The sequence below is a fragment of the Asparagus officinalis genome, chromosome 3 (assembly GCF_001876935.1).
Source record: "Asparagus officinalis chromosome 3, Aspof.V1, whole genome shotgun sequence".
Classification (NCBI taxonomy): Eukaryota; Viridiplantae; Streptophyta; class Magnoliopsida; order Asparagales; family Asparagaceae; genus Asparagus; species Asparagus officinalis.
This window is the reverse complement of record NC_033796.1, coordinates 97,338,578-97,356,569: the sequence shown is the minus strand read 5'-3', so window position 1 is coordinate 97,356,569 and position 17,992 is coordinate 97,338,578. Positions and strand designations below refer to the sequence as shown.

The 17,992-nt window shown below is 38.5% G+C and overlaps 2 protein-coding genes across 6 annotated transcripts in view; both read right to left on the bottom strand.

Annotated features, from left to right (window-relative positions):
• Positions 1,450-3,825, bottom strand: LOC109834512 (pentatricopeptide repeat-containing protein At5g01110). Its single transcript, XM_020402553.1, has one exon. The coding sequence runs from the start codon at positions 3,786-3,788 to the stop codon at positions 1,797-1,799; it is 1,992 nt and encodes a 663-aa protein (XP_020258142.1). The 5' UTR covers positions 3,789-3,825; the 3' UTR covers positions 1,450-1,796.
• Positions 4,485-17,992, bottom strand: part of LOC109834510 (BEL1-like homeodomain protein 7) — a 24,356-nt gene continuing 10,848 nt past the window's right edge. For all 5 annotated transcript variants that reach the window (XM_020402550.1, XM_020402551.1, XM_020402549.1 and 2 more), the window contains 3 exons: positions 5,927-6,294; positions 5,771-5,831; positions 4,485-5,095 (listed from right to left, as the gene is read on the bottom strand). In XM_020402550.1, coding sequence (XP_020258139.1) covers positions 4,679-5,095; positions 5,771-5,831; positions 5,927-6,294 — 846 coding nt within the window. In that variant the 3' untranslated portion in view covers positions 4,485-4,678. The remainder of the gene's footprint in view (positions 5,096-5,770; positions 5,832-5,926; positions 6,295-17,992) is intronic.

Below are 17,992 nucleotides of genomic sequence, written 5' to 3'. Positions count from 1 at the left end.
TAAAAGGGCTACCAACCTGATTTTTTTTAACCATCTAAATTTAGGCAACTGATTTGATATTCAGCAGGTCAGCGTAGCATAGACTAGAATCAGCTTCGCTTTTCTTGTGAAGAGAAACCATGTATGGGAACAAGTCTGGGGTAATTGCATATTAATCCCTCAAATCATCTCCAATTCCAAAATGTATAATCTCAGTATTTGCCAAAAAGTCTCTCAAATCTTCATTTTCATTGACAATTCATCCGACATTCTGTTAATTTCTCCAACTGTAGTTGGGTTAAGCCTTAAGCCAACATATAAAATTACCCGAGTGCCCTTTAAAACACACTTCCTTTTAGTTTTGAAAATTAGAGGAGATGAAGAGAATGGAGCATAGTGAAGAATTTAGAGGATTATATAGGCTTTAGAGGAATTTAGCCATTGGAACAACCCTAGATTATGTTTGCGTTAATGGAATTTCACCCAAATTAATAACTTCACCTAACCAGAGGGACGAATTGACAATAAAAATGAAGATTTGAGGGACTTCTTTGCAAATATTGATATTTGAGGACTTTTTGGAAATTAAAGATGATTTAAGGGATGCAATTACCACAACAATTTATTGAAACTTAAGCCCTTAAGATAAACAGCCATTTTACTAATAATAGTTAAAGTTTTCTATTTTAAAGGATTTAACATACCAATTCTTTTGTGTAAAGCTTCTTGCATAAGAAATGGAATGGTTTGTAACTTAAAAGACACTTTCTAAGACTAAGCAAGTGTGTCAATGCAGCATATTGCAATAAGCAAACCTTCACGGGCATAGATCCTAAGAGAGGTAGATAGAAGTTCCTACGAGCTGGTCTACACAACTTGCCTTGGGAAAGTCTGAGTACTGCATAAAATCCATTTGGTAATTGGTACCACATAAGTAAAAGTAATTTCATTTACTTTTCATATTCTGATGTGCCATTTATCTCTAATTTATCTGAAACTTCAACTTGTGAAACCCTTGTGCAACATGACATGCTAACAACTATACTGTCATCTAGACGCCAGTTTAGATATCTGGCTTGCAAGAACTATAATACAAGAAGATGAAACCATTCTCCAGGTAGTTTGCGTGATCAAGCATAAAGTTCCCTATCAAGTCTCAGTTCAAAGGAATGGATTCTAACAACATCCACCCCCCGCCCCCCCCCATCCCAACAACACACACACTCTCTCTTCTCTTTTTCATATAAGTTAAAGCAAGTGACCCATATTTCGCATTGGCATTCCAAGAACTCAAAGCTCCACTATTGTTAAACTCATTCACTTGAGACCCATATAGATTAAGAGACGAGCATTTCCACAACTATTTCTGGAATGAAGTCAGCGATAGCAATAAAATATAATACGTAGCCTTAAAGAAAGAAATTAGGAAATATAATAAAGGTTACCTTTCTATGTACTAGACAGTTTCTGTTTTCGCCTGTATAACTTGAGGCTTTGTTTGGTAGGGAGTTTGAGGAGGGGAGGAGAGGTGAGGTGCAATGAGGTGGAGGGACTGGCATCTCTTTTAACCTTCATGTTTGGTTGGAGGGATGGTGAGGAGATGTGGATGCTTTTGTAGTTCATTTTCTCTCTCCTCTTGTTCCTCCCAGTTTTAGGGGTTTATCTCTTTCTAACGGTTTAGTTCATTTTCCATTGTCCCTTCCCTCACTGCACCTTGCCTCACCCTCTAAAAACTCCACCAAATACAAACTTTAGTTTTGTCCCTCACCTCCCCTCCAACCAAACCATGCCTGAGAGGAGCTCAAGAAAGGAGAACATCAGAAGTTATCATCAGGAACAAAACCCTTCTGCAACATTTCATCATGAAGCCGAAAAGCCATTTTCATGTTTTCATTGGCAACATGACCGTCTATTAGAGTTGTATACGTAGTTCTATCAGGCTGAATTCCTTGCTCAGCCATTCTGTTAAAAATCCCATCAGTTTCGTGCATCTTCCCTTGTTCACAAAACCCATTCATAAGCACATTGTAAGTTATAACGTCTGGCTTCACCCCTTCATGATCCATCTTACTAACCAAATCAAAGGCCTCGTTCACCCTTTCTTCTTTAACAAGCCCATGAATGAGAGTATTATATGTTACCCTATCAGGAAGAATCTTATCTTTATTCATTTTGAATAAAAGCTCTAAAGCCTTTGATGCATCACCTGACCGGCAATGCCCTTTAATAAGAGAGTTATAAGTAACAATATTAGGTGCAATTCGAAGTCCTTTCATTTCATCCCAGAGCCTGAATGCTTCTCCCATATGCCCCTTACTACAGTGACTGTCAATTAAAATACTATATGTGATATGATTTGGGTATATTCCTTTATTGATCATATCATCCCACAACTCTATAGCTTTCTCCATGTCGCCATCTTTGCAGAAACCATCAATCAAAACATTGTAAGTGACTACATCAGGCTTTAAGTTTCTCTCTGACATCATGACAAACAATTCTAAAGCTTTTGCGATACTTCCATCTTTGCAATATCCATTGATGAGTGTCGTAAAGGTGCAAAAGTCAGGGGAAATTCCCCTTTCCCTCATTTCACAGAAAAGCCCATGAGCATCCTGCATCCTCCGTTCTTTGCATAAGCCATTCAATATTGTATTGTAAGTAACCACGTCAAGGGAACAACCATGGCCAACCATTTCATCACGCATCTTGAGTGCCCTGGAGATCTTACTAATCCTGCAAAACCCACTAATAAGCATGGTATAAATCACACTATCTGGAACCAACCCTCGACCCTTCATCTCTCCAAAATGCCCTAATGCCCGATTCATATCTCCCTTCTTTGCAAACATCCCAATCAGAGCGCTAAAGCTAACTATATCAGGAACAAGATCACGTCTCAACATCTCATCATAAACCCTCAATGCCTCACTCACATTGCCATCTCTACAAAACCCCATTAACAAAATATTATAACTCGAAGTATCTGCCGCCACTCCATTGCTCGCCATTTGACCAATCAACTCCTTCGCTCTCTCAATCTCCCCCATTTTACAAAACCCATTTAAAACTGAATTATAAGTTACAACATTCGGCTTAAACCCTTTCTCAACCATCGAGCCCATAATCCCCAACGCATCCTCAACCTCCCCGACTCTGCAATAGGCATCAACCATGGTATTAAAAGTAACCAAATCCGCAAAAATCCCTTCTTTCTCCATCTCACACACAAACAAATCCACATCCTTCAACCTGCCATCTTTACACATCGCATTAACCATAATATTCAACGTGTAAACATTCAACCCAACCCTCATTTCAACCACTTCCCTATAAACCTCAAACGCCAAATCGACCCAATTGATTCTAACCAGTCCAGCCAATAAACAATTACAAGCATTGACGGAGATCAAGATTCCCCTCACCTTCAGAATCCTAAACGCCTCCGCCGCCTCCCGCAGCTTTCGAGCTTGAACATAAGTTCGAATGAGGAGATCGAAGACGGAGGGGCTAGGGTCACGGTTAGAGAGGGAGGAGATGATTTCGGAGGGGGAGGAGCGGCGGCGGCGGATGAGGCGGAGGAGGAGGGATTGGGCGGAGGAGAGGTGGCGGTTGTTGACGAAGGTGTGTATTAAGGGGGCTAGGGTTTGGGGGGAGGAGATGTTGAGGTTGGAGGTTGATGAGACTTCATTGGTTAGGGTTAGGGTTTGGGTGCTAGGGTTAGGGTTTTTGCGGTTGAGATTGGGGAGGGTTCTGAGGAAATGGCTGGAAGAGGTTTTGGTGGCGGTTCGGAGAGGCGGCGACGCCATGGGAAAATAAGTCGGAAAGCGTCTGCTCAGAGGTCGCTGATCAGTTACTGTGGTAAATTTAACAAAAGCCCGGACTTTTGGGCAATTTGTCACCGAAGCCCCCCGTAAATCGCTTTTTCCAACCGCGTCCCCTCAACTTTGGGGTGTTTTTCTTCCCACCAATTCCCTATAACGTTTTACCCACCAAACATTCCAAACTTTCAAAAACTTCGGAACAGAACCCCGAGTAACAACACGCACTTATTCCTATCACAATAAAATTAACAGACGGCGATGCCATTAACACTGTAAGGGAGGTCTATTTGGAAAACTTGAATGTTAGGATGATTTTTTGGGCACCCCAGAGTTCAGGGGTTTGGTCAGCAAAAAATTAGAAAGTTCTTAAGGGTTTCCGTGGGAAATTATCCCAAGTTAAAGGGGTTTTGCAAAATTTAAGCACGGTTCTTATTTTCGCAGTCCCTTGCTACTTATCCTCTCCACTACCAAAATTAAATAAGTTTTACATACACTTTCAATAAAATATTTATCATGTTTCAGCTCGTTTCTAACATTAATCACTTTTGAATTTACATTCTACAAAGATAACCTGAACCTGAAATAACTTTCAACTACGTTCAAATATCCATACAAAGATAACCTGAAATAACTTTTGAATTTACATTCTAAAAAGTTAACCTGAAATAACTTTTTCAACCTTTTTATTAAGGAGTAAGATCAAAATTTTCAGCTCTATAGGCATTCCAAACAATACTGAAGAAATTACGCTCATTTTCTTCTCCATTGTAGACATCACACAAAAATATGTCTCTATCTATATCTTTACAACACTACACCTACCCTAAATGTATATCTCATCATTTGTTTGACAACCACAGTTCCAGGAACTCAATTCAAGCCGCGAAATCATGCATCAAATGTGATGGCACAAAATTTCCCCCTATGGTGCCCGTGTTCGTATATTCAAAATCTTCCCTCCCCAAAAGACCAACTGAACCATATACATCTTGATGCAATCCTAAGGTAAAAGCCACTCCGTTCGTATAATTGCTCATTTCAGTCACCTGACGGCCAAGCGCTTCTTGTAAAAGATCACAATTCTCTCGGTGAGGCTTTTGCTCTTGTAGATTCGTATATTCGTCATTGTATCTGACATTATCGAGCTTGTAATTAATATTTTCGCAAATTTCATTTGTGAGCTTTATTTCTTTCTTGGAGTCCATTTCTATTTCACCAAACTCTTGATTATACATTTCCTCTATCATTGGCTTCCAGAGACGAACACGAGCATTTATGAACCAGTTTGCAACCTGGGCGAGAAAAGGCACAAGCAATGAGCTGGAAAAGATGAAAGTGAAACTATAGTTTTATAAATAGGAATTGATTAAATGACATGTATTGGTCGTCTTGTCTGATCAATTGTGGATAGATCTCTATAGTTCTATTGTTGTAGATAGACGGCTTGAGTGAACTTTTATGACTCTTCATCCTCAGAGAAAAAGAAAAATATATTTTTTTGACCAATTAACCTCCTAAGAGTAAATAAGTTAAAAAGGTTTCACTAAGGTCTATCCACAATTTGGCGATAGGTTGGATCCTATCTGCATATTAGAAATACACCGGGTCTATCCTGAATTAAGCTACAGTAACAAATTGTATTTTAAGATGTGTAAAGATAATGATTTGTATTTTAAAGTGTGCAAAGGTTAGAAGTCTTTTGGTCTTGAGTATTTATTGAATCTTTCAATAAAAAAATATAGAACAACCCAACTTTATTTTTCCTTTTCTTTTTGGATAAAACAAGTAGATTTAGATCACTGGGAAAACATCCTAGAAGATGATCATATATACACAAATAATGTGATTGAGATACACAGACAAGTAAATAAAAATCTAGATTAAATTGCATCCTGAGATCTTTATTACATTAAATAGACATGTTTTTATGTAAATATTTTCAAAATTGAATCTAAAGAAGAGCATACCTGACCCCTTGTTAGGCCTGTTTGTCTTGCTAGCATTAACTTCTCAGAATCCTTTGGATAACTAGACAAAAAACAGGAAATAAAACATAAATTATACAACAATATCATTTTCATCATGAAACATTCAGATACTAAAGGGTTTATAAAGAAACTTACGGGTGAAGAAAATGCTCGAAAAGCCAAGCACGAAGAGTTGAGACCGAGTTTTCAGGCAAGCCTCTTTGTGGCCTCCAAGTATGGGATTGCATCAAACCAAAATGTTGCATTGCCCTTTGTTGCCTTATTTGTTGGTCAATATAACGAAGTCGAGATATTCCAACACTTGAGATCTCCTTCTCCCCTAATTTTTTTCTTGTAGTTTCTATATGAGAGGTTATAGCATCCTTAAGAAAGCGAAAATGGCGGGAGATCGTTTGAAGGACAAGAGTTGTGTACAGTTTAGATGCTTGAGGGCCAGCTATTGCGTCGAAGGAGGATACTATTAGTTGCATTTGATGGTAGTACTGTTTATATCTTCGATCAACCTGACATTAAAGAAAAAAATAAAAAATAAAAAATGAAAATACAAATTTAGATCAATTATGAGTTAAAAGTTAATTTCAGTGTTGAGCAAGAATTTTGGGAACATTGAGAATTTAAGGAAATGAAGATAATAATTATGAGATTAAGAGTTGATGCGCATAATTTTCAAATACTATCATTGATAATTCATAGATATATTTTATCTCACCAACTTATGCCTCGTTATATATTGTATATGTAACTTGAAGAGTGTTTGGAAATAGCATTGTACCCTAGATGACATCAGAAAAGTCATAAACAAAATAGGAAGCAAAATGCCATGAAACAGCAGCAACACTTAGTAGGACTGGCTGGACGGATCAGTTTAGGCTGATGTTTCCTATTTTACCTATTTTGGAATTCTCTTTGTTGAGTTTGTGTCCATGCCCATGATAGGTTCAAACACAATGGGTTGGCTAAGTAAGAACAACTTATGAGAATAACTTAGTCAAGTTAGTGTAGCCCATTTAGGGTTGGGACTTAAATCGTATGAGGACTTTAGTATTATGAGGAGAGTGGTACATTATCTATTCCACAATATTTCTCACAAGTATGAGTGAGAGAAAGAAGAGAAAAGTGGGGAAAATAAGGTTTGTGGATGATATCAATTGGGATGATTTGTTTAACATCTACATCTTGAAGGTCTCTACAAAGCTGGATTATTTGGTAGAGAGTGATTCTTCAAGTGGATTGTGTAGTTTGAGTTGTGAAGTAATCCCTTGTATGTTTCCCATTTGTTCCTATTATTGTTGGGTCTCAACCTTTATCTAAGCTTTGAGGGTTGCTATATGGTGTGCTGTTATTTGTTGATATAGTGGAAAGACTTCTCTTCTTATCTTTGGATATATGTGCATTTTGCCAAACCATGTTTTGTTGATTGTCCATTGTCCTGTTGTTAATTCTGCATTTTAGTTTTTCTCTTTCATATTTAATCTTGGGCTTGGAATCCTAGTCTTTGGCTTTTCAACAAAGTAATATCATAGTAAAGTTTTGTTACGCGCGGAAGCCACTTGTTGTGCGCCGAGGAACCAAACCAAACACCGAGAGAGAAGGCAACTCAAATCAAACAATAATGGCACAAACTCAAACACAAAGTTTAACGTGGTTCGGCAAATTGCCTACGTCCACGAGGCAAGAAGGGGAGGGGTTTTCACTATAGAGAAAGAGAGTACCAAATGGAGATTACAAGATCACTCAAACTAACCTCTCAAACAAAACCCTCAAATCTCTCTCAAAACCCTCAAACAATTTACTCAGAAAATAACTCTCTTTTCTATGCTCAAAACTCTCCTTCAAGCTACCCCAAAAGTAACCAATATGATCCAATAAACCCTAAACAGATCGTGTTCCTATTTATATAAAATAGGAAACTCAAACAGTACAGGAAACCGAAGCAGGGCCAAACCCGACTCGCGGTCGACTGGATCCAACGATCGAAACCAAAAAACACTACAGGGTTTTGTCGGTGGACCGCTGCGCCACTTGTGGTCGATCATGAAAAGTCCAAAGACTTTCCCTGTGATGTGCACGTTCGCGGTTGATCGCAGCGCATCCAAAATGTTCCCTGCTTCAAAAAACCCGAACTTCGTCGCTGTGTCGCCAATTCTATAATTCTCCACCTCAGCGAAGTCTTCCCAAAACTAAGCTGACACTAACTAAACCAAATGTCCCACTTGTTGTGTCCAGTACAAAGTGAAATAGAATCACAACAACAGACTCAATCCACAACAAGTCGAGACCCAAATGAGAATACGAAGACTCTCCAAACGTCGGTATCTACCCATCAAATCGGCTGCATCATAAATGACTACCTACATATCCTCTTGCCAAAGGAATCAAGCCTTCACGTAGTTCCCCAACTGGCCTCCAAAGGCCCTCAATCAAATAGAAAAATTCTCAACTCTTCACCAATAAATATACGGCTGATAGCTATCCAAATGACCCCAAAGTAAAAAAAATCAAACACCTCCACCTGAGGTAAACCAATGGTCGTATCCAAATCATATCCACCAGCTGCATTCGAATCAACCAACTCACCATCTGCACTCAAATCCAAATGATCTCCTAACTGTGTCACCTCAACTGGAATCTCAAACGATACAGTATGATCTGAAGTATGTAGAGTAATCTTCACCTAATATAGAGTAGTATCACTCTCCACCCGCTATGATACATCTAAGGTCTGTACAAAACTCTCCACCTGTTGAGAGTCAATTAGCTCCCTCATCGAAGCCTCAACCGAAGTGACACTACCAGACCAAACATACAATGGAGTTTTTCCTCCAATCGTAGCAGTCGACAACCTATGACCAAAATGACCCAAATATGTCGAAGCCTCAACACCAAAATCAATGCTTGACATTAAACGCCGGTCCTCCTCCAGCAAGGAACAATTCACTAAATTTGCCATCTCATCTCATTGTCCTAAGATTTCTTTTCCACCGAAGTGTTTCAAAATGTCGTGAGCTCGGCTCAAATGCAGAAACAAGTCCCTCTTGTACCCCCACCAAAATCAGAATGAAGTACCTTCATCTTTCTGTCAATCTCACACTTCTTCAATCTGTTGGAGACTACTAGGATTTTATCTAATCGGGATTTGGTTGTAACCCAAGCATGCCTAGAACAGCCACCAACAAAGGAAACCAAACATCTATTATCTCCCAATGATGCCTCCTTGGAAGGCCCCCAAATGCCCACATGAACTCCATCAAAAAGACCCTTCGTGAGGTGAATAGAGGTGCTAAATTTTACCTTGATCTTCTTGCTCACATCAAAATGTTCACTGGACTTTAAACTGCAGGTCGATGCACCCATCTCCAAATCAATACTGGAATAACCAAGCCTCAAATGTCGCAATCTAGTCGAATCAATAGAAATCATCAGCTCTTCACCTGTCACCGTATTCCCAATCAAATAGTACAGGTTATTCTTCCTGACGCCCTTCATCAAAATACGAGAGTCTTCCATAATTTTGAGAATCATGTCCTCGATACGAACTCTAAAATACTCTCCAACCAAAGCTCCAATTGAGATCAAGTTCTTCCTCAAAGAAGGAACATATCTCACACCATGCAACTCTCTAACTGTCCCATCATACATATTGATGCGAATTCTTCCTATCTTAAGGATCTGACATGCACGGTTGTCACCCATGTACACCACACCACTCTACAGTTTCTCAAAATTGGCGAACCATTCTCTTCTAGGGCACACATGATAGGTTGCACCACTATCCAACATCCACTCGATTCCTCCGAATAGCTACCTATGGGACTGATAGAAAGCGAATAAACAGATGAATCGGAAAGATTATCATCCGATATAATGATGTTCGCTTCTGATGATGATTGCTTCTCTTTTCCCTTCTGCTTATTCTTCATCCAATCACTGAGCTTTGGACAATCTTTCTTCTAATGACCAGTCTCTTTACATCAAGCACACTGATCTTTGCCAATTGTAGGATGGCCTACTCTAGATTATGATTTCCCATTCTTTCGATTTGAATTCTTCCCTCTTGCGATCAATGCCTCTATTGTTTTATCACTTGTAGACTCATTATCTTTCTTTCGAAGCTGATAATTCACAAGTACAGCGGTGACCTTACTATACGAAAGGGACGCCTTCCTATTAATTAGGGTAAGAACAAAGGTCTCATATTTCTTATCCGGTAAGGAACTTAACAAGAACAAAGCTTTATCCTCATCCTCTATCATAACATCCACATTCGCTAATTCCGCAAGAAACTTCGTGTAGTGGTTCATGTGATCGCTAATGGAGGTTTCCTTCTTCAATTGGAAGCGATAAAACCTCCTCTTCAAACACAAGTGATTTTTCACACTCTTGGTCAAATACTTTCTCTCAAGGGTCTCCTAAATCTTCTTAGCCAAAGTCTCATTCATCACATCATACTTTAAATCTTAAGTCAAATAAGACCTAATCACACCATACGCCGTTCTGTTCATCTTCTTCCAAACCTTCTCATCAATATCATCTTGCTTGCCATCCAATTCTAAAGTATCTTCCAAATTTTGCACGTTCAGCGCATCCAAAACCTCACATCTCCATAATCCAAAATTATTCGTGCCATTAAATTTCTCCACATCTATCTTCGTAGAGTGGATATTCAAATTTTAAATGGTCTTCACGCCACAAGCACCACCCTCAACACCCGAAGTACCTTCTTTCCTAATCATCTTCCTCAACACACCAATAACTAATACGGAACAAACTGAAGAAAAGATCAAAAACTGAGAAAAGATAGAATTTTTACCAAAAATATCCCACCTTTAACTCCAAACGAAGCTCTAACCGAACTTCCAAAGTGATCTACTCCTCCAAATAGCCCAAACGTAGCCCGAGCTCTGATACCACTTGTTGTGTGCGGAAGCCACTTGTTGTGCGCCGAGAAACCAAACCAAACACCAAGAGAGAAGGCAACTCAAATCAAACAATAATGGCACAAACTCAAACATAAAATTTAACGTGGTTCAGCAAATTGCCTACGTCCACGGGACAAGAAGGGGAGGGGTTTTCACTATAGAGAAAGAGAGTACCAAATAAAGATTACAAGATTTCTCAAACAAACCCTCAAATCTCTCACAAAACCCTCAAACAATTTACTCAGAAAAGAACTCTCTTTTCTGTGCTTAAAACTCTCCTTCAAACTACCCCAAAAGTGATCAATATGATCCAATAAACCCTAAACAAATCGTGTTCCTATTTATATAAAACAGGAAATCTAAACAGTGTAGAAAACCGAAGCAGGCCCAGACCCAACTCGCGGTCGACCGTCGAACCCATCGCGATCGACCGGATCTAACGACCGAAACCAAAAAACACTACAGGGTTTTGCCGGTCGACCGTCACGCCACTTGCAGTCGACCGCAAAAAGTCCAGAGACTTTCCCTGTGCTGTGCACGTTCGCGGTCGATCGCAGCACCACTCGCGGTCGACCGTACAATATCCAAAATATTCCCTGCTTCAAAAAATTCGAACTTCGTTGTTGTGTCGCCAATTCTACAAGTTGCTCATAAGGTAGTTGGTGAATTGCTTGAGAGAGATTTTTGTATCTTTTACGGCGTGAAAGAGGTTTAGCATAATGGAAAAAAGCTCAAGTACTATGTTCAAGCTCACATCATCCGCTATTTGGAAGACAATAATGGATGATATCTTGTATTGAAAAGAGTTATTTCTACCCATCAAGTTGAAAGGTGTTATGCCTCAATCCAAAGATGCTAATGAATGAGAGTTGTTGAATCAAAAAGTAGCTGGACGAATTCGACAATGGATTGATCAAAAGTGTCTTTCATTATATATCTAAAAAAGGTTGAAGCTTACAAGCTTCGAAAAAAATTGGAGAGTCTTCATGAAAGGAAGATGCCACAAAAAAAGCTTTTATGATTAGAAAGCTCGTAAATATGAAGTACAATGATAGTCAAAATATAACGGTGCATTTGAACAACTTTCAAGAAGTATTGAATGATTTGTACGTCACGAAAATTGTCTTTGATGATGAAGTGCAAGCTCTACTTTTTTTTGTTATGAAGGGATTTGGCAAAAAGAAAGGTGTTGACTTCGATGAGATTTCATTACTGATGGTAAATATGTCATTCATTTGGGTTTGTGTTGATCGAGCAAATGGATGTTAAAATGGCATTCGTTCATGGTGATTTGGAGGAGAAGATATTTATAGAACAATCCAAATGCTTTGATGTTAAAGGTAAAGAAGACTTTGTCTGCAAACTAAAAAAAGTCTTTATAGCCTAAAGCAAGCTTTTCGGTAATGATACAAGAAATTTAATGTATTCAGGGTGAATCAAGGGTTTTAAAGAATAACTGCGGACCATTTTATCTTCATAAAGAGTTTTGGTGATGGTAATTTCATCATTCTATTGCTTTTTGTTGATTACATGTTAATTGTTAGACATGATAAATCTAATGTTGAAAATTTACAAAAAGATTTGAGAAAATCTTTTACAATGAAAGATTTGGGATTGGCGAAGTAAATTTTATGTATGGATATCTCTTGTCATAAGGAAGCAAAGAAGCTTATGGCTATGACAAGAGAAGTATATTGAAAAGGTGCTCTATATATTTGGTATGGAAAAGACAAAACCGGTTAGTTTTCTACGTTTAGATCACTCCAAATTGAGCTTGAGTCAATGTTCTTAAAATTAAAAAAAAAGACATGAAGAGTATTCCTACGCATTGGCTATTGGGAATTTAATGTATGTTATGGTGTCCATGAGGCTCAACATTGCACATAGCAATAATGTGGATAGTCAATTCCTTGCAAATCTGGGTAAAGAGCATTGGGTGGCGGTAAAGTGGAGTTTCTAATATCTTCGAGGTACTTCAAATGAGTGTTTATGCTTTAAAGTAAATAATCCCATGTTGGTTACATACATGGATGCCGATATGGCTAGTGACTTTGATTCTAGAAAGTCCACATGGAGGTACTTAGTCATTTTTAGAGGTGGAGCCATTTTATAGCAATCCAAGTTGCAAAAGTATGTTGCATTATTAATTATATAGAAGCCAAGTACATAATTATCGCTAAATCATGCAAAGAAATATTTTGGTTGAAGTGATTCTTTAAGGAATTGGGCATGAAGCAAAAGTATTATATGGCACATTCTGATAGCCAAATCGCAATCCATTTGAACAAGACTCTAAATTTTCACTATAAGTCAAAGCATATAGATGCGAAGTTTCATTGCGTACAAGATGTGTTTGATAAGAAGTTATTGAAATTAGCAAAGACTCACACTGACAAGAATGAAGTCGATATGTTGACAAAATACCTGACAAAGGAGAAGTAAAAATTCTGCCAGAAGGTGGCTAGCATGGATGCTAGGTGCTAGTCATGATCGTCGCCCCTCATGGACAAGGAGGAGGAGATTGTTGGTCTTGTGTCCTTACCATATAAGCTCTTAGTCAAGTTGGTTCAACCCGTTTGGAGTTGGGATTAAGTCATATGAGGACTTAAGTATTATGAGGAGAGGAGTACATTATATAATCCACCATAGTTCTCATAAAGTGTGAGCGAGAGAAAGAAGAGAAAGGGGGGAAAACTATGATTAGCGGAGGAGCTCAATTGGGTTGATTTGTTCAACATCTACACATCTTGGAGGTCTCTATAAAGTTGAACCCTTTGGCGGAGGATGATTCTTCAAGTGGATATTTTGAGCTATGAGGTAATCCATTATACGTTTCCCATTTGTTCCCATTATTGTTGAGTCTCTAGCTTTGTGTAATTTTTGACGATTGTTGTACGGTGTACTCTTCCTTGTTGATATAGTATAAAGAACTCTTTTCTTCTCCATGAATGTAGGCAAAGTTTATCGAACCACATTATATAGATTGTCCATTATGGTTGATTGTGGTGTTGTTAATTTTGCATTTTAGTTTTCCTCTTTCATATTTGATCTTAAGCTTGGGATCATCATCTTTGGTTTCTCAACACTATTCGGGTTAGAACTCCTATTAGGTTATGTATCTAGCTTTGTGACATATAACAAAGATCTTCTAGGTTTATGGTTTGAAGATTGAAGCCAAGGAAAGTTACATATTGTAAAAGAAAAGGAAGAGAACTAAGAAGAGAAATTTAGGATTTTGAGAGATCATTTGGTGAGATTGAAAGACGGTTTCTTATTGAATTTATCAAGTCAACAAGAATAAATTATATCTTATAATCTCTGATATAAAGAACACTCAAATCTCTCTCTGTGGATGTAAGTGATTGTCGAACCACGTAAGTCTTATGTATTTGTGCTTTTGTTCGAACTATTAGTCTCTTAGGGGTTTCCACATCGCATAGTGATCGATTTATCTATGAAATAGGAGATATAATCTGGTATTTGATGATGCTTCCGCATGTAATGAGTTTGCATTGATAGCTGGTTGGTGGTCATAATTAGTATTGGGTTGCGGGTGGCTTGCATTGACAATTATTATTGAAACTAAATTTTTTAATTAGATCAATCTTATCTTTGAAAAAAGATTCGATCTTTTCAACATCAAGTCGAAAAGTTCTTTTATGATGAAGATCGAGATTGAGAAGTTCGATGGTAAGAGGGATTTTGAATTTTGCTAGAAAAATATGGAGGTAGTCTTGATTCAACAAGATCTAGATCAGGCTATATTAAGAGTTGGCAAGAAATCACAAAAGATGATAATTCATACGTGGTTAAGATTGGATCGAATGACACAGTGTGTGATTTTACTCTTTTTTTCATATGTAGTGAGTACCAAGTAATCAATGAGAAAACTACACTTGTTACATGGTAGAAACTCGGGGAGTTGTACATGACCTAGAATCTATTCTCCAACTTGTACTAGAAGCTGCAGCTGTATGGCTGCAGATGAAGGAAAGTATGATAATGTCGGAGCATCTGAGCTAGTTTAACAGAATAGTAACCAAGTTCGCAACAATCGAATCAAAAATTAAAGATGACGACAAAGCAATGATATTGCTGAGTTACCTTCCAACGAGTTACCGATAATCTGAATACATCACTAACCATATGTAACATGACAATCATTATGGATGAAGTCAAAGTGGAGCTCTTCATAGATGATTTTAAGCGGCGACAGGGTGTTTGTGATGAGTAGGGTGTTAATGTCTAGTTAGTAGCAGATGCACGATGGAAGAAACCTTCAAGTGAGATAAGTGTGTGGGCTAAACAATTGAATATTGGGTTGTGGAACATCTACTCATATATGTTCACAAATAATTCATTTTGACTCCTTTGACTCTCTGGCACAAAGATTCAATGAGACTATTAAAATGGTGGATGGCATGAGGTGTGATGTCGCAGGTGTCGGAGCAGTCACGGTAGCGGGAAGAAGGGGGAGTATGTCACCTTAGATAATATTCACTTAGTCCCGAAGGCAAAGGAGAATCAGAAATCTATTGGGTTACTTAAATCTGTAGGGTACTGAATCCAAGTGCATGGATGAGTCATCACTGTATACAGCAAAAGTAATTCAATCCAGGTTGAGAAGAAAGCTTGTATAGGGTGTCTGAAGGAATTGGTGTTCAATGTGGAGCTTCGTCTTCAAGAGAGTGTATGACCATGAGGAAGAGGAGTGTGCTCCTAATTTGGGTTTCAAGAGAGAGCCGAAAAAGAAGTTTTGACTCCAAATGGATGAGTCAAGAAGAAGTATGCAATAAGTCGATAGGTGAGCCTAGAGGATGTAGCAACAAGGGCTGATGTCAAGTCGATAGGAGACTTGGCATCAAATGACAGGCGATGTCTCTACAATTTACAAGTTTACAACAAAATGTTACAAGGAAAGGATTGATATTTCTGAAGGTGGTTTTATACAAGTCTAAAGTAGATATTGCTAGGAAATAGCCTTGTATTTCAGCCCAAGAAGCTGGAAGAGTCGGAAATGAAGCGGAAAGTGAAACAAGCCAAAAAATAGCAATGACAGGTGGCGAGATCGGTCGTGCTGACCGGCAAAATCCTCTCTATCACTATATAGGCCGTTCAAACTGGCCAGTCAAACTAGTCGGTCATACCGATTCGGGATGATGTTTCCCATTTAACCTGTTTTGAAATTATATTCGGGTTAGGGCTCCTATTAGGTTATGTATCTAGTTTTAGGACCTATAAATGAGATCTTCTAGGTCTAGAGTTAGAAGATTGAAGCCAAGAAAAGTTGCACATTTTAAAAGAGAGGTACAAAGAACTAAGGAGAGAAATCTAGTGTTTTAAGAGATCTTTTGGTGAGATTAAGAGAGGGTTTCTTGTGAAATATATCAAGTTCACAATAACAGGTTGTATCTTACAATATCTCTAATATAAAGAGGACTCAAATCTCTTCCCCCAGAAGAGACGATAGCCGACCCTGTAGATCCTATGTCTTGGTACTTTTGTTCTATTTTCTATGGTATATTGCTAATCTCTTTTGTTTGAACTAGTAGTTTCTTCGAGTTTCCACATCACTTGGTGAATGATTGGTCTACGAAGAACGAGGTGATCTAATCGAATTTTCAGTGATGCTTCTATAGATAATGCTTCTGCATGGGTCGCTGGTTGGTGGTCATTATTGGTATCGAGTTGCGGGTGATGTGTGATGACAAAGAGTAGAAGATCATTTTGGTGCAAGTTGCGAAACTTTGATACATGATGTAATAAAAAAAAGTACCGCATTCCTTTGAATTCTTTTTGACTATATACATGTGATCAAATAATCCAATAATCAAAGTGCATACGAATGTGATCCCACCATGTGTACATGCAAGTTCCACGAGGCCCGTGAAAACTATAAAAGATTTTGTACAAAATCTCAACGCTAACTTTTGCATGCTGAACATGATGACTGTAATAATTGTAGACGATACTTTAATAATTGTAGACGACACTGATATATATAAGCAAAGTTACTTGCTCTGAGCATATTCATATGTTTCACATGAAAAATTATCAAATTCTGAAATGGGTATAGGAAATTAGCTAGAGTTAGGACATGTGAAGCCTAACTATTAGACCTGCCCTATACTTCAGAATGAAGAGGAACAAAGTGGAACAGGAGGAACAGGATCGACGACGACGAAGTTCAAGCAAAACGACGAAGGGCGCATTTTGACTGAGGCACGGTCGACCGCGCATGGCGCGGCGGTCGACCGCCGACATGTAGTGAGTACCAAGTAATCAATGAGAAAACTACACTTGTTACATGGTAGAAACTCGGGGAGTTGTACATGACCTAGAATCTATTCTCCAACTTGTACTAGAAGCTGCAGCTGTATGGCTGCAGATGAAGGAAAGTATGATAATGTCGGAGCATCTGAGCTAGTTTAACAGAATAGTAACCAAGTTCGCAACAATCGAATCAAAAATTAAAGATGACGACAAAGCAATGATATTGCTGAGTTACCTTCCAACGAGTTACCGATAATCTGAATACATCACTAACCATATGTAACATGACAATCATTATGGATGAAGTCAAAGTGGAGCTCTTCATAGATGATTTTAAGCGGCGACAGGGTGTTTGTGATGAGTAGGGTGTTAATGTCTAGTTAGTAGCAGATGCACGATGGAAGAAACCTTCAAGTGAGATAAGTGTGTGGGCTAAACAATTGAATATTGGGTTGTGGAACATCTACTCATATATGTTCACAAATAATTCATTTTGACTCCTTTGACTCTCTGGCACAAAGATTCAATGAGACTATTAAAATGGTGGATGGCATGAGGTGTGATGTCGCAGGTGTCGGAGCAGTCACGGTAGCGGGAAGAAGGGGGAGTATGTCACCTTAGATAATATTCACTTAGTCCCGAAGGCAAAGGAGAATCAGAAATCTATTGGGTTACTTAAATCTGTAGGGTACTGAATCCAAGTGCATGGATGAGTCATCACTGTATACAGCAAAAGTAATTCAATCCAGGTTGAGAAGAAAGCTTGTATAGGGTGTCTGAAGGAATTGGTGTTCAATGTGGAGCTTCGTCTTCAAGAGAGTGTATGACCATGAGGAAGAGGAGTGTGCTCCTAATTTGGGTTTCAAGAGAGAGCCGAAAAAGAAGTTTTGACTCCAAATGGATGAGTCAAGAAGAAGTATGCAATAAGTCGATAGGTGAGCCTAGAGGATGTAGCAACAAGGGCTGATGTCAAGTCGATAGGAGACTTGGCATCAAATGACAGGCGATG

What these genes read in the sequence shown, in the direction of transcription:
- LOC109834512 (XM_020402553.1), bottom strand. Translation starts at nt 3,788, where the DNA reads ATGGCGTCGCCGCCTCTCCGAACCGCCACCAAAACCTCTTCCAGCCAT.